The 20,775-nt window shown below is 39.7% G+C and overlaps 1 protein-coding gene and 1 non-coding gene across 2 annotated transcripts in view; both read right to left on the bottom strand.

Annotated features, from left to right (window-relative positions):
• Nucleotides 1-15,326, bottom strand: part of LOC104272084 (probable G-protein coupled receptor 133) — a gene marked incomplete at its 5' end in the record, with an annotated part of 66,274 nt that extends 50,948 nt beyond the window's left edge. The window contains 2 exons of the mRNA XM_009866978.1: nucleotides 13,222-13,345; nucleotides 15,253-15,326. Of these exons, the coding sequence (XP_009865280.1) occupies nucleotides 13,222-13,345; nucleotides 15,253-15,326 (198 nt within the window). The remainder of the gene's footprint in view (nucleotides 1-13,221; nucleotides 13,346-15,252) is intronic.
• Nucleotides 946-1,019, bottom strand: TRNAV-AAC. The gene has a single exon. It is a non-coding gene; the product is annotated as a tRNA-Val (tRNA).
• Nucleotides 15,327-20,775: the final 5,449 nt, after the last annotated feature.

Here is a 20,775-nt window from a genome sequence, read left to right as displayed (position 1 = left end):
AATAATCCAAGAGAAGAAAATGATCACACAAACATCTTTCTCTAGCCATCATAATGTGCCTCTAAGAAAGGCTTTCTCTGTGTTTTAGCTCAGGCTTCCTCTGGAAACCCAAGATAAGACAAGAATCAAGTTCCCCCAAGTGGAGCCTGTATTACTTAGAAACAAAAAAAAAAAAAAAAAGGAAAAAAAATCTCTTATCAATAAAATGTAGCAGATGCATTCAAGCTTAAAATAACCTACATAGGTTCCTGCATCTGTGAAATGGAAATTGCTGTTGCTCTGGTAAAGGCAATCAAAATTTGATGATGATTTAGGAATGACACTCTTAAATTGATACCCACATCAGTCTGGTAACCACTATTTCAAAAGAAACATTGCCGTAGTTTACATTCTCATCTTGCCTGGTGTGAGGGACAGAAAGCCTGTAGGTAGTTTTGAACCATTTCCTGTTTCTTAAGGAAAAGGTGGAGCCCTCAATAGCTGTTCTCAAACTGAGAGAGTGCAAGAGAGCGATCCTTGGTCACAGCTGCTCCCACCAGTGAGGCCAGCTCCTTTCTGTGGGTGATATGAATTGCAGGGGGAAGGATACATCACAAAAAGAAGACCTGGAAGGATTTCCAGGGCATGGAGCCTCATTTCTAAATACAGGTATACAGGGTGGGAGAGAAGAGAACCTGTATTTAAAATATTAGGTCTCTGCTAACTTCTCATAACCCAGCTGTTACAGCTCAGGCAGATGTTGTGTGTGTGTGTGTGTTCACATTGCAAGGGATAATGAGCACATGGCTTTTTTAGAAGTACCTGGCCTGTCAAAGCATTGTGCATCATTAAGAAACAATTTCCTATAAATTCCAATGCTATAGAATCATAGAATGGCCTAAGATGGAAGGGACCTTAGAGATCATTTTAATCCAGCCTCCCTGCCACCACACCGGGCAACACATGGGGACCGAACGGGAATCGAACCCGCGACCTTAGCGTTGTTAGCGCTATGCTCTACTGACTGAGCTAACCGGCCCCTAATAGCTATAGGATGAGCTGATTTCATTTACCTCAGCTTGCCTTTTTAAACATCTCCGGACTTCACGCACGACGTGAAATATAAGACAGCAATTTGGGATGATCTTGTAGTCAGCATAAAAAAGCTAATCAGGCTGTAATGCTATTACTAAAAAAAATAGCATTAAAAAGTACCAAATAAAACATTGAGCAATCTGTGAAGTAGTCCCATGAGCCTGATTCTCACATTTGTCCCAATCTACATTAACTTATTATTTTCTTCTAAAAGGTTTTGCTTCTTTATACAGTAATTCTCTTATTCTGCAGCACACTGGATAACCAGGAAACAAGCTCATGCTGGTAACAATCACAAACACTAAAAGACAGATGTTTCTTAGTTTCAGCTGTGACAAACAGACAAATCAAAAATTCATACTCCATATAAAACTCCCACCCTTTTAGTTTTGGCTGCAACACTCTTTACCTTGCAAGTGTCACTAATAGCATTGACAAAGACCTGATGGTTTCAGTAGTTACACCCATCTGCAGTATTATGGTCTGTTGTCTTACTCTTGCTCTCCTTCATAAAAGACACTAGTACATTGCTCAATATTTTTATTTTGAAAGCTCATGGGTAACCGGATGATCTGAGAAGTGAGCCTGGAAAGATACCACTTCAGACTCTAAGTCCGTATTTTTCCTTTATGATGTTTTTAATAACAGGAAAATGAGTGACATCGAACTCCTCTGTTTAAAAATAACTGCACAGGAAGATAAAAATATATTATTATAATGGGATGGTGGTACTTTTCATCTCTGGAGCCTCTGGAGAAGGTCCTTCTAAACCAAAAGGCTTGTTCAGTAGGCTAGACAGGAAAAATTCTTTGATCTGTATCTAAAACAGGAAAATTACTTATTTATGTAACAGTAATGAACAACTGTGTGTACATCGCAGCACAACAACCCATGAAGAAGCTAGATGGGCTGCAGGAACACAAAATAACCACCGGATCAGAGTACGTGTCTGGGCAACAGAGGGCTCTCCCTGCTCAGCGTCCCATTCCAGGCATCCCCTTCTTTTGTGTGAAATTTGCCTTTTTTCTCATTATTCATTTCTCAGGCAGTTGACTGAAGGTTTTTTGCTTTGCAAGGGGGGGAACTTTAGTCTTTCTCCAGAAGAAGGGACATTTTGGGGAAATAGTAATTTAAATTTTCCTCTTTATATACCGCAAAATATTAGGCTATGTCCGCCTTTAGAGGCAAACACATCAGACAAAGGGCTGAGCTTGAAGACTTAAACCAAGATTTGTCATAGCTGACCGTGATAGGGTTCGTCCATACACCAAATTACAACTTCACAGTTTAGCCACCAAAAGAATTATCTAAATTATTTTTGAAATCTCCTTCTGGAAAGCAACTCATCTTCTTCCAAAAAAAAGTCAACTTCTTGAACCAAAAAATATAAGTTCTGTAATCTAAGGACTATATCATACCCATAATTTGTATTTTAATGTTACTTACTGGTAGAACAGAATGTGATTTTTTTGCATGTGCTTATATAGCGTATACATTTTATGAAGGCAAAGTTATTCGTTTACTGGTAGAAAATGTAAGATATGACAACTTAATTTTTCTCTAGGTCCAAATGTAAGAGCAAGTTATATTTTTGTGTCAAACTTTCTATCTCCAAGAAGCATTCTTGCCATGAAGGTACTTAAAATGACATTTTTTTTACTCTATTTATCAAACCGACTGAGATCTACCATGGGACAATCAGCTGCTGGCCTGGGCTGAAATCCACTCTCCAAACCTCCTGCAAGGGATTGAAACAATATTTCATGAGACACTTCTTGGGGGGAGAGAAGGAAGGAGAGGGAGGGGGAAAAAATTGAGGCTCAGCCAACCCTACTGAAGCTGCACCTTTAAAATGCAATCTGAATCCAATTAAGAAAAGGATGAATAATTAACTTTGGCAGCCCGAGTGTTTCAGAGACATTAAAACGCTGGCCTTGGCTGATGAAGCTAATGGTTTTAATTGCCTCCAGAAAGGCTGGTGAAATTCAATTTCAGTCCAGCGAGGCTTTTATTTATATATTAAATAACAATAACAATACAAATCTCTGTTTTCCTTCAGCTTGCCAAGCACTTTGTTAGGTACATAACATTATGGGTTTTTTTTAAATTAACATCTGTGTCTAGTTCAGGAGGCTGAGCCTACTCACTGAGATCACAAGCAAGGTTTTTGTGGGGCTGTACCTAATGGCACTGCATAATCACTACTAACATTTAAAAAAAAAAAAAAGTCTAACTTGATTCAGAGAATATTTTACTCAACCCACAATGTATCAGATACCACAAGTTGAGAGAAAAAAGGCCTTTTAGAGTCAGTGCAATCATCTCCATCAGCCATTTCCAGCAGGACTGCTTTTGAATTCCTATTCTCTATTAACTCCACAACTCCTAGTGATCAGCAATAAAGTGCATCAAAGGGGGCTTTTTGGGATTAAAGGCACGTTTTCCCACAGCCAGCCCAGCCTCACGGCTGCTTATTTAAAACTTTTCAGTGTGACATGAAAAATTTAGAATTTTCCAAATATCTCTGCCAAGGTATTAATTAGTATTTTTAAAATTCCACATCATCTTTAAATTAGTTCTGGGCAAGATGTCATCAAACAGTAGATAATCTGCTCACTACAAATAGCACACAGCAAGTTTTTAGTTGAAATGAAGCCTGAAGAAGCATGGCAGGGAGGAAGAACTCAAGTTGTGAAGTGGTACCAAATCATAATAAAGTTTGGGGATCAAAGAAGCAGCTGTTTGCAAGTTCTTCCTTATATCTGTTTGTGTAACACAAAGCAGTGGGGTTTCTTCTGCCTTCGTTTCGGGTCTAAGATTTGTAGCGTTTCTTAAGAAATGCTAAATGCTCTTTTTACATAAATTATCCTCTGTGAAAATGAAGGAGCTACTTTTCCCCATACATTTAAGACTTGTCCATCTGTTCTTTGTTCCAGCAAGGGCAAAGTCATCCTGTTCACCAATTAACAGCCAAAGTCCATCAGAGAGGGCTGTGAGGAGAATAAAACCCAGTGTGGGACCAGCAGCCTCTTGCAGGCACAGAAACGATCGTCTCTTGCCAGACTCTGAACTGAGATTTTTCAGAGCAGTGAAGGATAATTAAATACCCAGCTCCCAGTAAAATTCAACAAAAACTAGTACGCCTACCTCCCTTACCCCAGGCTCAGGCTTTGATTCAGTAACATCCGTGTCGATTCAGGACTGCGGCTACCTGCACCGCACACTGCAGCCAAGAGTCTCCAGGTACCCAGCCCTGAATTTCCCCTACACCACAATTTGGGGAGAAAGGGCATCAAAAAGCCAATACAGGAGACAGACTGAACTCCAGAGTACAGAATGACTAAATTTAAAGATATTCAGCTGAGCAGTGATGGATAAAGGTGAAGTATCATAACGTTTTCATACCGCACGGGGAAATCCTTTAGTCAGCAAAATCTAGTTGCCAAACGGCTCAGTGCTTGCATTTTCACCACAGAAAGGAAGTCTACGTTATTCTGTTAAGTACTCTGATTAAAACAGGTCCTGTTTCATGCTCCTCAAACAAAAGAGTTCCTCTGACTATTACAGCACTCTTAAATATTTGTGTTTTTGCAAAATAAAAAGTCAAGTTTTGTTCTCCTCTGCTGAGTGAAATTGAGTAACTGCCAAACAATTCTCTAAAGAATTTGAGGGGTTTAGTGTCTTGCAGTGTTAGCCCAACTTTTTTCATGCAATTCTACTGGATTAAGGACAAAACCAGAAAGTCCCCTATTTCCTCCCATCAAAATCAACAGGGCTGTACTGGCATAGGAATGGAATAGCAAAAGAATGAACAATGGCTCTGAGTTAAAAATCAAGATTAGTGCTCAATTTTCAGGGAAGATGAGCCTGCGCACAGCGAGGACAAAAGAAATATGATGCACACTCATACTGTGACGACATCACTGAGATGGGTTCCTCCATGGGGACAACATTCACTGTGATAGAATGGAGGGGGAAGTGGAGGGACTGAGAAAGAGCAAGGAAAGTTTACAAAGCAATGCTAGAATAAACACACAGGCTGATTTATATCTCTTCATCTGATGGGCAAGGGCTCTCTAAACTGTCTGTAGAGATCTCTTCAGTTAAACAAACTGTCAATGGTAATAAACAAGGACCGAAAAAATTGCAATGCCTATCCAATTTTTAAATATGCAACACAAAAGAAAAATTACTGCACTAAGGCATTATTCTTTTCATGTTCCCAGCAATGAAAAGCATGCTGAGAAAAGCAATTATATTAAAATTACAAAAACAGCAGAAATCAGAGAATACCATATTATTTCCATTTCATTGTCCCATTAGAGTATATAATCTGAACCTCAGCTGGCTGAAAAATATAAGAAAAAAGGGTTATCATTTCAGAGTGCTATTTTAATGCCCCCTGAGTGCATGTTTGATTAATAATTGCAATATAAAATTTAGGAAAACAATGCTCCAAACTTATCAATTACACACCCATTCCCCATATTTATAAAGCATTTCACAATATTAGGACATTTTCAAAACAGCCTTTATAAACATGAATAGATGCCCTTTCTTCTCAGTCAGCCATGCGTTGTCACAGCTCGCTGTCAAACTCAGCTATAACAGTGAAAAATAAAATAAAACCACACATATTGCCGCAAAGAAGAAATTTAGGATGTCTTTCCTTTGGTAAATAGAACCTCACAGCCAAATCCCAAAGCCTTTTCAAAACTCTGGGCTCCCTGAAGAGATTATGGGTTGTCTCTATAGTTCCAGCTGCAAAATTAGACATTTTTAAATATTTTCTCCTTTATAAACACTTCTCTGCTTTCAACCCCTTGGTGGGCAGCTCGAACTATATTGATTGATCCTCCCTTCTGAGTTATGGAACAAGAGCTACAAACGGGATGAAAACCAAAGTAATTTCTAGCTTTAGAAATGCAGAAAATGTGTTTAAAAACCAGAACAATTTCTACCACAGATTGTACAACATTATTACTTTGCTGGAAATGTCCATCCACATGTAATCTTTATAGTACTCGTTTTTATGCTTTTACAACTGGAAAAGACAGAAAGAGGAAACAACAACGGAGGGAGGGCAGAAGAAAAAACAAAACAAACCCACAAAACCAACAATTTAAGAGAATGATCTAGGAGCCATAAATATTACAGTTGTGTCCTGCATTGGTCATTTGGGGGAGGGAGACCCAAACCTCAAACTCTACTTTGCTGTGGGAGACAGTGATTTCCCCCTTAAAAAGGATTTTTGAACTCTGGGTCCCCAGGTGCCCACCATCCTTTTGCTGAAATGACATTTATGTGGCAGATGGTACAAATAGCCTGGCATGCTTTGTAGTTGTTGGATCACTATAAAAATAAGAACTGCCAGATTGCTGGCATGTTTCCTGGCAGGAGCATAGGGCCCTACTGACTGATGAGAGGAAGTAGAGCTGCCCAAAATAAAATAATAGCGTCTGAATTTTCTGTGGAGTGCTTCTGAAATGCAGCTTATTCTGTGTTGGGTTTGACTCCTGTCTAGGAAGCACCTTGAGCCATCTCTCCATGTGACTGCGCTCACATCTCTCCTCCTGATCTCATCTGTCCCTCCTGCCCCAGGAATGGGACCTCTCCACCAGTGGCAGGTACTGGGGGGTGCTGGGGGAAGGAGGTGGCCTTGCAGGTTGAGATGTCCCGGGGCAGGAGATGACCACTTGAGGGAACATCTCTCACACCCTCTTCTGCTCCTACAGCCCGGTTCAAGCCTGCAGCACAGTGGAAGAGTGTCGTACTATAGGAAAACCACCACAGGGAACATGTCACCCTGGGTGCCCTCTACTTGGACTTTCTCCAGAAGCAGCAAACATAAACCAGAGTAAACACGTCAAACTGAATGGATTATTTATTTTTCCTACCGCAGCTATATTAATGCTCCATTGTCTCCCTAACTATAACACCGCCGGGCAGTTGGCAGGGCGGGTTTGTTCCGACTGCAGCAAAAGCTGGAACACTGCTCCGAGGATCAGCGAAGGAGAAGGACAGACGCAAACCCCCAAGAGTGCAGCTGTAGCAATGATTTGCTATGAGGGACTTCTTTACCCCAGTTTCCCCCATGAGAAGAAGCAGCTTTATCAAAGAAATGACTTTCCCAGGGGAGGGGCACACGCACTAGTTAATACCTGCACAACTACACTGAACATCCCACTGGCCACATTTTGTTGGGAAGATGCAATTGTAAAATTCTTGATCTTGTTAACGTGATCAGAGCTGTGAAAAGACTCCCCAACTGGATTTACAAATTCTGATCACACACTGATGTTAATTACATCCATCCAACTTCACGAAGGCAATCAAGGGCTGAACACGTCCCTTTAGGAACATTCTGCTCATCTTCACATTTTACCTTCAATTAAATTATTTATTCATTTAAACCAGTTGATGATCTCTAATCTACAGAACTCCTAATAAAAGCTATCATTTCTCAAGCTAAAACCAATATGACAAATGAATCTCAGCAAGCATGAATTTGGGCCAGCCATGAAAGAGACATAACAGCAGAGTGATAAAGACACCAATAATTCCAGCATTCCATGTGGGCCAATCCATCAGCAGGCTAACAGGTCAGTGCCAGGCTGACATCTGAGCACCACATGGTTGTAAGTTTTTCCAAGGTGGCTATTTCATTCCTGAAATAAACCTGTTACAACTACATCACTGAAAGCACCTAAACTGCATACATGGATCTCAAGCTAATCAGCAATATTGTTCGTACCCTTCATTCACAATCACTGTGATTTCAGTGCATTCAAGCTCTTGTTGAAACTGATACAAAATCTGGAGTCATGTTCAACTACACTTTTCATCTGAGCCCTGTGTTAGCTAATTCATGGCATTCAAAGTTCTTTTTCTTCACACGCTGCTGTACAGCACACAGATAGCAGAGTGGAGGTTCATTTTGTCACATTTAAGTTAAAATTCCAGAATTTAAAATTTTCTTTGTAACCTCTCTTTCGATTTCTGTCTCTGAAATATTGGAACAAAAATGCTTTTTCATCTCAGCAGACTTCAGTCTCTGGAGATTACTTCCAGCTGGCATACAGTAAAATAGTGACTGAATTAATCTAACCTGTTCTGAGTAAAGATCAATATGAAAAATCAAAAACTCGCAGCTTGTTCCTAAGAACGTTGTCTCATTTCTATGCTTCCTGGAAATTAGACCCACTTGATAGTCTGCTTCATAAATGTCCAACAATTTGTCAGCATTCGCCATCTCATAATACTTGAATACAAGTATTCATGAGAAAGCACTGTCAGATGCAAGTTATCCCACCAGTTTGTTCTTAAAAATGTCTCACTGATGCAAAATGAAATCCATGTGAGATGTTTTTTCCCCCCCAAGCCAGGCACATAAGCTATTAATATAGCTTTGTACCTCATAATAAAATTACAACGATAAAGAATCTTGAGAATACATGTGGAAAAAGCTAGACTAAACTGTGTGAAGGAAGGAGAAGAGGGAGTTAAGCAAAGAGATTTTTTTCCAAATTTAACATAACTCCGAAGAAAACATCACAATTCTTGACAAAAAGTTATTATACAAGCTCAGTTGACCGGTCATTAGAAATGCACCCCACAAGAATTTATGTGGCAAGTTACTTCTGAGGAAGGTCCTTTTATTTTCAGTATTTGTTGCTTAGAGACACCTTGGCATTTTCTGAACTCAAAGAGTGTGGAGTATGCTGTACTCTCCAGTTGTGAACAGTAAACTCTGAAAAACTGCAATGTCTCTTTAAGGGAAACGTTATGTTTTGTTTATTAAGAAAACAAAACCAAGAAATCAGTCTTGTGAAGAGGAGAGGAGAGAGCTGGAACAATTACCATACTGAACTGGTCTCAAGACTTCATGAAATTTCCACAACAACAGTGTTCTCCAGGCCTGAGGCTGCTGCATGCCTACTGCTCTGCACTGCATCTCCTTTCCATTTTCTTAAATTTTTATTTTATTTTTAATTTCATTGGGTTTTGCGTGTCAGCTCACCTTTCTGCAAGGGGTGGTAGAACTATTCATACCTACTTTTATAGTTCTCCTGACTGGTGCACCAGATTAAAGGCTGTCATGATGCCCTTGGAGATATCTGCCTGCTTGTGCTACCCCGAGAGCTGCATTTGTCAGTATGATGGAGAGAAAGGGAAATGATACTTTCCACAGGCAAATGGAAGCATAAACCACCTAAAGTAGAATTCCCATGAAGAATGAAGCAATGAAGTCACTTTTTTTTTTGTACCAAAATACAGCTTTTGATGAAAACCTCTCCAGTTTTCAGGCAATTCATTTCCAATAATTTATTTACATTTTTAATGAAAAGCAGAGCCCTTTTTGCAAGCAACAAAATCAAGACACAAAATAAATGTTCTGTCAAAAAAAAAGTGTCCACGTGGAAAAATTTTATCCAGTTCTATTTATGTGGCCACAGATATATAATATCTGTATAAATAGAACTGTTCAAATGTGAGCAACTGCATACTCCCACCCTCTCTTTTTCTTGCCTCATATTATCTGTTAACTCCATTTAGGAAAAGAAAAATACGAAAGTTCAAGACCAAATGTAACTTCCTTGCAACAATTTCTTAGAGCACTGACAATCTAGTATTCCAAGGGGTGATTTATAGGGTTCCTTTGAACCTTGGCTCTTGAATTTCTGAACATGGTGAATAAACACGTATATGTGTTTAAAATCCGCAGCATTTTAACATTTACTTAACAGGGTTCCAAGGACGCCTGGGAGACGTTTCCAGCCGTCTAGTTGATTCAGTAGGCTCTATTGCTTAGACATGCGAAGCAAATACTTTGCAAACATTTTAGGAATGTATAACTGAGCGTAGTCTGCTTGTAGAGCTCAAGAGCCAGGCAGCTTGTATTCGCTTGAATTTTAACTTCATGCTGATTAAACACAGGTTAAAAAAAATCACTATCACAAGATAAAGCTAACCACTCAAAGATCTAGGATGAAATCTTCTGATGAACTTTGAGAGAGGACCACACAGCAGCCCAACGAGAGGAAGTGGAATTAAAGCACATTGAAGGGATGACATCCTTCATTGGTTTGGTAGTGGCAATGTTACCCGGGATCCCCCTCCCCAGGCCCACTCTCATTGCCACCTCCCTGTGACATCAAGCTTGTGCAGGTGATGGGAGGGCAAGGCAGGGCAAAGCAGCCATGTGGAGGCATCATTCAGGTTCATTGCTCTGCAGACCACTGAACCCAAATTTCTCCATGCTACAATGCGTTTATAAATTCTGCCAGTCGAGCTGCATGCAAAAATTGGGTTTAGGTAAACCTTAAGAGTTTAGAAATAAGTGCATATTTTCTACCTAGCCTGCACAATCTTCCACTGAAAGCTGCAGCACACATGTTGAATTCTCATAGATTTGCAGTAGAAACATATGAATCTATACTGAAAATATCACATTTCGGGATTTCACTTTTCCTGCCACAAACTTACAAATTTCCTTCTCTTTTTCTGTTCAGAAATGGGATTTTAGGTGGAAGGGGTAAAAATACAACAGAAAATTAGGAGAATTAAGTTTCATTTAAAAAAACCAACCAAGGATTCACACATCCATGTAACACCTCAGCAGCACTTTCATGTTGTTTTTTAAATTAGCGCAAACATAAAAAAAGCAATGCAAAAGTATTTCGTGGAAGATGTAAATGTATTAGACAGAGAGATTAAGAAGGGAGAAAATATTGAAAATAGAACCATTAAATGATTGTGAGGAACTGGTCAGTCCATTCATGTCCAGCCTTTCCTAGTTATGCTTTTTGTAACTCTTTAGAACAGTTTGATTCCAAAGATTTTGGTATAAAATATCTTTGATCTCCAACTACTAATATTGTATAACATTAGAATTTATTGCAGCACCTCCTTAATCATGACAATCTCAAATGCATTTATTTGAAAGTTAGACCTCTCAGAACTATTTCCCAGTGGAAAATCAACTAATATTTCACTGGCATTTAACTGGTGGACACTTGATTTAATCCTGACTAAATCTCTGTATACTCCTCTTTACAACAGAGTTAATAATAGCTCATTTCTCCCATTCTACTTTTGCCTCACGAGATGGGAAGCTCTTCAGGTAAAGCTGCATTTTATTATGAGTATGACAAGTTCCCAGAAAAATAATACTTGAAAACCAGCTGTGATCAATAGGTGCTGTGCGAGTAATAAAGATAATAATGGTTAGCTAGAAACTGGGTGACCTGAACAAGATAGGGGGCTGGTTAGCTCAGTCAGTCGAGTGTGGCGCTAACAATGTCAAGGTCACGGGTTCGATTCCTGTTCGGTCCCCATGTGTTGCCTGAGCTAGTGGAGAGATGGTGACCCTGGTGGCAGAGAGGCTGGATTAAAGTGATCTCTAAGATCCCTTCCAGCCTAGGCCATTCTATGATTCTTATTCTAAGATACCCTCATCTTTAAATGGTTAGACTAATACAAAGGGCTGTGGGTATGAATTAAGCTCTTTGGATAGCAGACCATCTTGTCCTAAACTGTGACTCTGACTTCAATGGCATTACTCCATGTAACTAGGATTATTGTGCGAGCAGTTGTGCTCACAGTGTTCCTGAACCTGAACTGAACTCCTAACAGCAGTCTGGGATAATTCATTCCTTGAAAAGACCTCGCAGCTGCTCAGTGGTATAACCCTGACCAGAGCTCCCTTTTACTGCAGGCTCACTTGTGTGTCTACCTGCAGGAATCTCTGTGTCACCCTCACGAGCAGCCCATCCTGCAGCAGTAGCTGTCTTGGCAAAGCTACTGTCTAAAAGAGAAGCAAATCCGTCATTAAAATCAAATAGCAGAAGCCTAAGACATGGTCATATAGTTAATGCATCCTTGCCAACAGAGCTGACAAAACCGCTCTGGCTGTAGCAGAGGACACCACACAGTGATAAATGCGACAGCAGGACTTCTGCTGAAGCTCTTCTTCAGTCTTTTAATTTATATTATTAAGATGGTGTCTATAGAAAGCTGAGAATGTGCCAAAGATTATAAATTTGACAGACAATTGGTATACACTTCTTTAAATGTCTGGTTTGTAAATAATTTCTATTATACTTTCATTATTTATTAACTGAGGGTTGTTTGAGCAGGGCCTCATCACTACCTCCATTGGATCCTCCCTGACAGTAGCACACCCAAATAAAGCAGTAAAAACACACTTCTCATGCTCGTGGCAGTGCTTGTCTGCTAAGTTCCAGGACGGGGCTGACCTTGCCTTGTGCTGAGTTTTGTAGGAGTCCTTCAGCAGGCACAAGCCAGTACTTCGCCTGCAAGGAGCAGACACTGCTCCATCTCTGAGGAAATCTGAAGGCACTGTAAGGTGTCATGAAGAAAAGAACATTTCTAGTGGGGAGAATAACATGTTAGCCACCAAAGCTTCATCTGAGAACAGTGATGAGCAGCAAGCATAAGGTCCTGGGTAAACAGGGAAAGTGTCATCTTCCAGCTGAATAAAGGCTTGCTTGATGACTTTTTGGACAAAGGAACTGAGCACAGAGAAAACTGTACATAAGGTACTCTCTCTCAACCCTAAAGCATCATTTTATTTCTCATGCTCCTTATACACAAGCCCCTGCTTGGCAATGAGATGAAGAAACAGCAGTGGGGAGGCACTTGGAAAGGTGGCAGGAACAATGGCAGGGGCCAGCTGGCAGCAGAGCTTGCTTCACATGGAGTTCAAGCTTGGCTGTTCATATTCCACAAGTCTAGTTACCAAAACCCTTAAACAGCCACATCTCAGCTGTCTCTGTCTTGAAAATGAATAATAAAAGCCAAGGTCATCTGTACAATGTCCTCTAGTACTTTTCCTGCCTAGTACTTTAAGAAATTGTGCCAAAAGGCTGAGAATAAAGTAACAAGAATTCCCACCTAACACAGATGTCTCTCATTTCATGCTCCATTTCAGTTCCCAAAAGTTTTACAAAATGAATATAGTCAAAAAGTATTAAAACATCATCCCAGAAAGCAAGATGTGGAATCAATCTGAGATGGGCAAAACTGAGCCTAGTCCCAATCACTCACTGATGTGTTGTCAGGATGCAACTGATGTATTTATGCTTCATTTTTAACAGATAGATTTATTCCTTTACTTAATCTCACCTTCAGAGGCACCACTTGCATCAGAATGGCGAAGTTAGTGAGGTGGTTACAAAGACACACTGAGTAGTTGAGGTCCCCACTCTCACGCACACAACCTTCATTAGACCAAACACCAGTTCCATTGCTGCAAAGCACACAAAAATTGAACATAATCTCTATCAAAATGCATCTTATCGGGTTAATTTGACATGCATTGTACTATACAGGAGATAAAAAACTTTAGAGCCATCTCAGGCTGGAGCGTCCACAAACACTGCCCGTGTCTTCTCAATTCCATCATGAAAATAGTTAAGGAAAACATTGACCAGAACAGGGCCCAGGTCAGATCTCTACATGATTGTCTCTAGAGATTTCTTCCTAATTTTATAACTAATGAACAATAACCACATTTATTCTTTACGTCGCACAACACATTTATGGCCTTTCACCTAAACCCAATTTTCTATATTAGGAGAACTATAGTATGAGATAATTCAGTAATCTTGCAAAAGTCAAAAAAAGTCACCATATCATACCTGCTGCCTCTTCCACGGGCCCCTCATCCTGTTACAGTAATTAATTCTGACCGATTGAGCATGATTTCTAGTGACCCACCCATGCCAACTGGTTTTCATCATTTCTTCCTCAGGGGTAACACGAGCAGCTCCTGCTCCCCTGAGGACAAGGCTGGGTGGCCTGGTCCCAGGAAGGTGACCCTGATGAGTTTGCTTCTTCCTGGAGCCAAAAAACCCCAGAGCCCTCCCCATGCTACCACAGCCCTGCAGTGCACTGGGGACAAGAAGCCACAGGCACACATCTGGGCGCTCTGCAGGCTCATCTACCCAAACTGTCTCCTTCTAAACCATTTGTTACTTTTGATATTATTCTGGGTCCTGAAGAAATCCTGAGAGATCTGTATTTTTTTTCTTGGGGCTTATTTAAAAAATAGGCATTACCTTGTCCTTCCTCTGTCCTTTGGGACCTCCTCAAGTTCTCAGAGAGAGTCTACTGAAGGTCAGAAACTAAATGCTTGTTCTTAACTACCATGCACTAGGGAATAAGACCATCTTGACACAAATAAAACTCATTTGGAAGGACAGATTTCATATTTCAGTTTCTGCCCTGAGGCAAAGTCTCAGGGGCCCAAGCCCCAATGGAAAACAGTACAGGAACAATGCCCCAACCGTATTAATTCTCTTCGGTAAAATCTGTTTCTAATTTATCGTAATTTGTGAGTAACCATAACAACAAGTAACTGCCAACAGCTGGGACAGTTCAACATATTTGAAACAAAACTTCAATAAAACAATTTACAGTGACCTTTCCTTGTGCATGCGGGATAGGAAGGATCATAGCATTGTGGGCCAGTGCTGCATCCATTAGGTTTATACCATTATGGCTCAAAAACTGTTAATCCCCATGAAATTCAAAATTCACTATTTGTAATCTTTCTCAGTTAATTCAGTAAGAGTGGCATGTTTGGAAATCAAAAACAGATGAAATATATTCAGAGCTAAAAAGAAAAATAGCTACTGCTTCTGTATAGTTCCTTTTTTTTCTCAGTGAAATTTAATGTGATATTTATTTCCCTTTTATTCTAATTTGCATTCAAGGGCATAACATTTCTCCACTCCATGCATTGGCCAAAATTCACAGCTCTGAAATACTGATCTCACATGATGTTGTGACACAGGCATAGATCCAGTGAAAACAATGGCTCTGCTGGAGGTTTGCCATCTTAAAACATCCAAGCATCTGCCCAAGTGGACATACTCATAAACTGAGACAAGCACAATTTGCATCAGTTTGCAGTTTTGATTCCAAATTTTTTCAGTCTCTCAATTACCTACCTAACACAGGGTCTGCGAGTAGCAAGTCTCCTATTTTTGGTAAGAAGCCACTACCAGATTCTGTTTTTTGACAAAGCAGTGGCTCAATTTCTTTAACCATTTCCATGAATGAAAGAGAATAAAAAGAATATAGGCAATATATAGCATCACAAAGTGTAATTTAATTAAACCAAGTTAAAGAATTTTAAATTATGTAACATACCTATAGTCCAGAAATGCACAGTAAAGGTGAACTCTGTTACTCTTATTTAGTGCTTGGCTGTATTGTCTGGGAGTCTGCAAGAAAGAAGGTATAAACTCTGAAGGAATGCTTAAAAAGGACTAAATTCCACTATTCAACTACTTAAAATTCTCATTGCTATAGTGACTTCAATAGACTTATTCCAGATTAATACACCGTGACTGAAAACAAATTTTGTCAGTAGTCATAGCTTTAACACAAACTACAAACATGCAAAGGCTGGTATTCAGTCTTAATTTTACACGCTGGGATTAAAGTAATCTCACTATGAGTGCGAAATCTGTGTGCCATTTAAGTAAATAGCAGATCAGAATTACTTATTGTATATACACACTAATATATGTATTCATTTTTGCAGGATTGGGTCGTTATTCCTCAGCATATGTTTGGCTTTGTTGAGTTCTGTTTTCATTCACTAATAAACACCTCACATTTTAGGATTAATAATACTGTAATACATGCATCACAATGACCAACTCACAGATATTTTCATTCCACAATAGTGATTATTTTAAAACACACAATCAAACTGAAAGAGCAATGCCATAATTCAAGTTTTTATTTTACCACACCTTCACATTATATGACATAATTTCTATCTTCCATAAACAGATTTAGTCACTAACTCAATCTCCTCTATTCAGAAAGCTTTGAGAACACATTCTCCACTCTGTTACACCAGTTTCACGACAAAATAATTCAAATTATATTGGAGTGAAGTAATAGTTTGTTCTAGACAAAATATGCAAAGTAGAGGACTTCCAGGACCTGTTCTTCCCTTTCTAATGCATAAATCCCCAAAGTACACATTTTGTTAGACCCTACCTTAAGGCAATTTTTTAATTACGAGAGTCTTCAACACAAACAAATCACTGGTGAATTAACAGCTCTCAGATTATTGCAACACAATTCTGCTGTCAGGCTGAAAGATAACCAAGTATTGCTTTCCTTGTTTCAGACAAAGAAGGAAAAAAAAAACCAGTCTCATCATGCTGAAACTCAACCAAGAACAAGAAGTCCCTGGTGCAATTTTCCTTCTTCTCGCCCACAATCCAATGATGAGTGCCAGGCACAGGGTAGCACAGTTCTCTCCTTACTGGTAGATAATAAAGCATTTCTGCCTAACCCAGGACATTCACACATTCATACTGGATTTCCACACACTTCAAGTAGCTATGCTGTAGATAAGGCATTTACTTCACATCTCTGGATAACATAGATGGAATTTTCTCATCTCCTTGAGCAACATCTCTGGACAAAATTTCTAGTTCCTTGACTCACTCTGTTTTCCGTAAGCCTTCAACATAGAAACAGTTAAGACTGCCGATCAGGTACTCACAGAAGCAAAGCTCTGTGAAGAGGAAAGACCAGCAATTATCTGCCAAAGGTCTCAATCTTCTCCTTTGACTCTGGTGACATCAATGAGGTTAAAACCTCACACTCTCACAAATGTGCCACATTTGTGATAATTTGTGATAATGGGACAAGAGTCTCCTTCTCTGTAGACATTCAAAACCTGCCTGGATGTGTTCCTGTGTGACCTGCTCTGGGTGATCCTGCTCTGGCAGGGGGGCTGGACCAGATGATCTCTTGAGGTCCCTTCCAACTCCTAACAGTGTGTCCCTCATCACTAGGAAATATTTCACTGACCTAACTCCCAATTTTCTCATGTCACTTTCTTTCCAGATGTGGTGAAAGAGATGTGATAAACCCAAGTATATTATGTTAATTAATACAGAGCAGTCTTTCCTCGTCGCTGACTGCCTCGTGAAGGCCTCATGCAAGGCTTCAGGATCAAACCAACATGTTCTCCCTTTAGATCCATCAGTTCTGAACGTTCTGTTCCTCTCAGAGAGTGTCTCACCATTAGCCTCACCTTTAACAACTGCAGGTGTCCTCAACACCTTCCAAATCTCAAACCACCTAGGAAACATTTCAGAAACCACTTCCTTCCCTTAATCACACCTCTTGCTCCTCAGAGTATTCTCGAAGAGCACTAGTTCAGAAACTGCTGAAGACTAATGATCCATAACTCACAGCTGGGAAACTGCCTTCTGCAACTTCACATAATTTCGAGTTTTGTTGTTGCAGAGTTCGTTTTGTTTTACCAGCAGCAAGGGCATGTAGCATAATGTTTGTCCATTATGCTGTATAATGTTTTGTCCATCATGTCTATAGCCTTCCTGAAGTAAGCAATTGAAGGAGTCTATAGTCAGTCTGTGTTACAAATTACTTCACTTTTGTGACAGACAAACTGTAGCTAAAAGAAAAAGAGAGAGAGAGAGAAAGATCTGCTATGATAATAGCTAAGATCATACCACAACTGTCATTTCTGATTTAAGATATCTCTAGATAAATCACGATTCTTAATACACTAAATGGAAGGGGCACAGTAGGGTCAGGTTGGAGGATGACATAGTACTTCAGTTGTGTATCTTTTTACACAAATAAATCCCAGATGTATGTTTTACCCTCAATTAAGCATCTCTGGCAAGGGACAAATTATTGTTTATCTCCATCTTTAAGTCTAAACACAGTTGTCACTCAGCAAAGGTCTACACCAAGTAGGGCTATACAGTCTCTGAGTTGTCCAGAACTGTGTGGATATCCACATGGAAAAAGAAAAGATAAATAATGCATATATGGGAAGGTTCCATGCCAATTTGCCTATTTACTTCTCTAAAAGAACATATCCCATGTTTTAACCCACACGTTACAGGTCTCATAAGGCTTCTCAGTGCCATTTGTGATAACTGCACAAATACTCATCTTCACAGACTTCACTGAAGTTCTGCAACAAAACCATCGTTAGTGTAGAAAGCCTCCCAACGTATAAGAAACTGGTGGGAATGAGAAATAAACTGTCTCTGATCTTCAACAGCCCTACTTGAAAGTACTCTAATCTATGAAAAATGAACTGCCTGTGCCATGATACTGCATTGCTTAAAAACTGTGTGTGACAGCTTATGTGTGACTTGGATCCTGTAGCACTGAGGATATTGATTTAATGGCATTGATAACAGAAAGCTTAATATACAAGTAGGCTTTTACACTAAAAGATTAAGTCACTTGAATGTTTATAAAAGCCTGTGAAAGGACAGTTTATGCAGCTTTCAGTAGTGTTGAAAGGGAAAGTATCCGCACACTAAATAATCCAGGCTCTGTGCTCCAGAATCTAGGTTCTTTGTATCAGTCCTTCTGCATGCAAGGAGGTACACACAGTTTCTTCAAAAACAGAATTGTATTAGAAGAGGAAAGCAACCTCTTGTCACTGAGAAACTCTGTGTCTGCCTGACAGAGCTGGTATCTTGAGGAAGGACCGTTTATATCATGGCTGTTCAGCATCCCTTACGCCAACCACTGACTCTTGGAAAATCAGTCAGACATACAAGCAAACCACAGAAATTCACTGTATGTGTTGAGAGCACACAGAGGACATGCAAGGCTGTGTGATGGGGGCACGGTCCTTACACTGCTGGGAACCAGGCACAAGGCCACGGTTAGTAGGTGAAGAGGCCAAAAAAGGGGGTGGGAGGTTGAAAGGACTGCTGGAAATCTTCAGGAAAACGTAGTTGCAGGAAATGTCATGAACACAATTGCAGAAGAAAAACAGTCGGCCAGCTGCTGCTGGGAAGGCTTGCCAAGGGCGAGAAGCCAAGTAGAGGGTGGGGTGACCCTTTATGAGATTAGCTTGTTTCTGCTCTCCTCCCCTGAATTTAAAAAGCAAATATTTAGATACATAGTGGTGGCCACCAAGGTAGGAGGGTGTGCACCTTCTAATTCAATATGTATTTTTCTCCAGTGTGAAGAAGAAGAAATGTGTGGATCAGATCTGCCATTGATCTAAACTCAGTAGCTTCAGACCAAATGTGTTGGGTGTTGGACTTACTCTCATCCAAACAAGTTGATAATTTATCATATTAAGTTCAATTTGGAGTTCACTTGTATCTGTTTACAAAATACAGCATTTTGTCTAATTCAGAGGTTTTTGAAACCTTGTCTTCTCATCCTCCAACAATAGATTATTTCTAAGGTGGTGAAAAAAGGCACCAAGACATACAAGCCTCTAGTCAGTATGCTTGTGTCTTTTGTGGAGTTCACGGCCTCACTGAAATATTCTTACAGGTTCATGAATCAAAAAACCCTTTGATTCTGGTTCATGGATTAAATTAGAGACCAAAATGATGCTTCTAATTTAAGGATTTCCTGTCCTGACAGTGACATCCTGACTGTCAGTGTGACCTATCCAGGACCACTTGATTTACTGACTTTCCACATTATACAATCTACTTCTCCTAATTACCAGAAAATGAAAACTCACTCAGTTCCCTGGAAAAGACAGACAGGAAGAAAGAGAAAGAATAATCTGCTATTTTTGTAGTGGGTCGATTTGTTGTTTTCTTCCAAGCTGTGAGAAAGTTGCACTGCAACAGACCTTGTGCTTAGATCATCCAACTATTTCAATTTAGAGTCCAACTGATTCACCTCAAGATGTAACTAGCATATGTAATGAAAAAAAATGTTACACATTGTACAAAAATGAATTTAGCTTATGAATAGGGAATTATAGTCTGTTGCGCATAAAAGCCAGACCTTCAGTTCTATTGTTGTCAACAGAGCTATGCTAACACACACTTAGGGAAGGAACAAATAAAACACTCTAGGCTGCCAGGGTCAACATGAAAGCTTGCTGAATGCATTTCTTAATGGCACCATCATACAGTCAAAAAAACCCCAAACAACTCATCGTACAACAAAGGATTGAAGACTGTGACAGACAGCAATAAAAAGGGAAAAAAACAGTGAAATATCAGAGGCCATAAAGACATCTGAAATTAGAAAAGATTGCCATATGTAATTGAATGTAGATTGAGATCAATTCTCCCCTTACTTGAAGTTAAAAAGAGTCAACTTATCAATTTCCTCAAAAAATATTCTTAATCAAATGTTACACCAATAGCTTTCCCCAGTTCTCAGAGTTCTCCATTTAACAGCTGCTGTATTGGGCAAGCAGTGTGAGAACTGAAAAAACCCATGAGCAATCGACTGAAAGACATCTTGGCTGCTCTGCTAGATAGTTGTTGTTTTTTTAAAGAGAGGAAGAAAAGGACGAGGAAAGAGATGAAGAAATTGTCCTTATACTTTTTTTTTTAAAGTATTGTGCAAAGTAAAAAATTTGATTATTTCTGAATGTGAACAGCATCAGAAAATCTTGTTATTTTACTTAGACTAGAAAGTCCACATCCCTTTAAACAAAAAAATGCCATCTTCTTAACAAGATCCCTTCTCTCTGATGACACCCAGCAAAAGCCTTCATCCAACAGCAGCCAAGACATCTGACCACCTGCAGATCTCAGTGTGGGCTCTGTAAAACAGTTGCTTATGATCTTCAGAAACTGAAAATATTACTTGGTGCTCAGTCTTCTTCAGCTTGTCTCTTTGATGCAGTTCAAGTTACCTGCTTATAGGACAGGTAGGCTTCAC

This window comes from Apaloderma vittatum, unplaced genomic scaffold (genome assembly GCF_000703405.1).
Source record: "Apaloderma vittatum isolate BGI_N311 unplaced genomic scaffold, ASM70340v1 scaffold2303, whole genome shotgun sequence".
NCBI lineage: Eukaryota > Metazoa > Chordata > Aves > Trogoniformes > Trogonidae > Apaloderma > Apaloderma vittatum.
The sequence above is the reverse complement of the archived record's forward strand: the minus strand, read 5'-3'. Positions and strand labels throughout refer to the sequence as shown.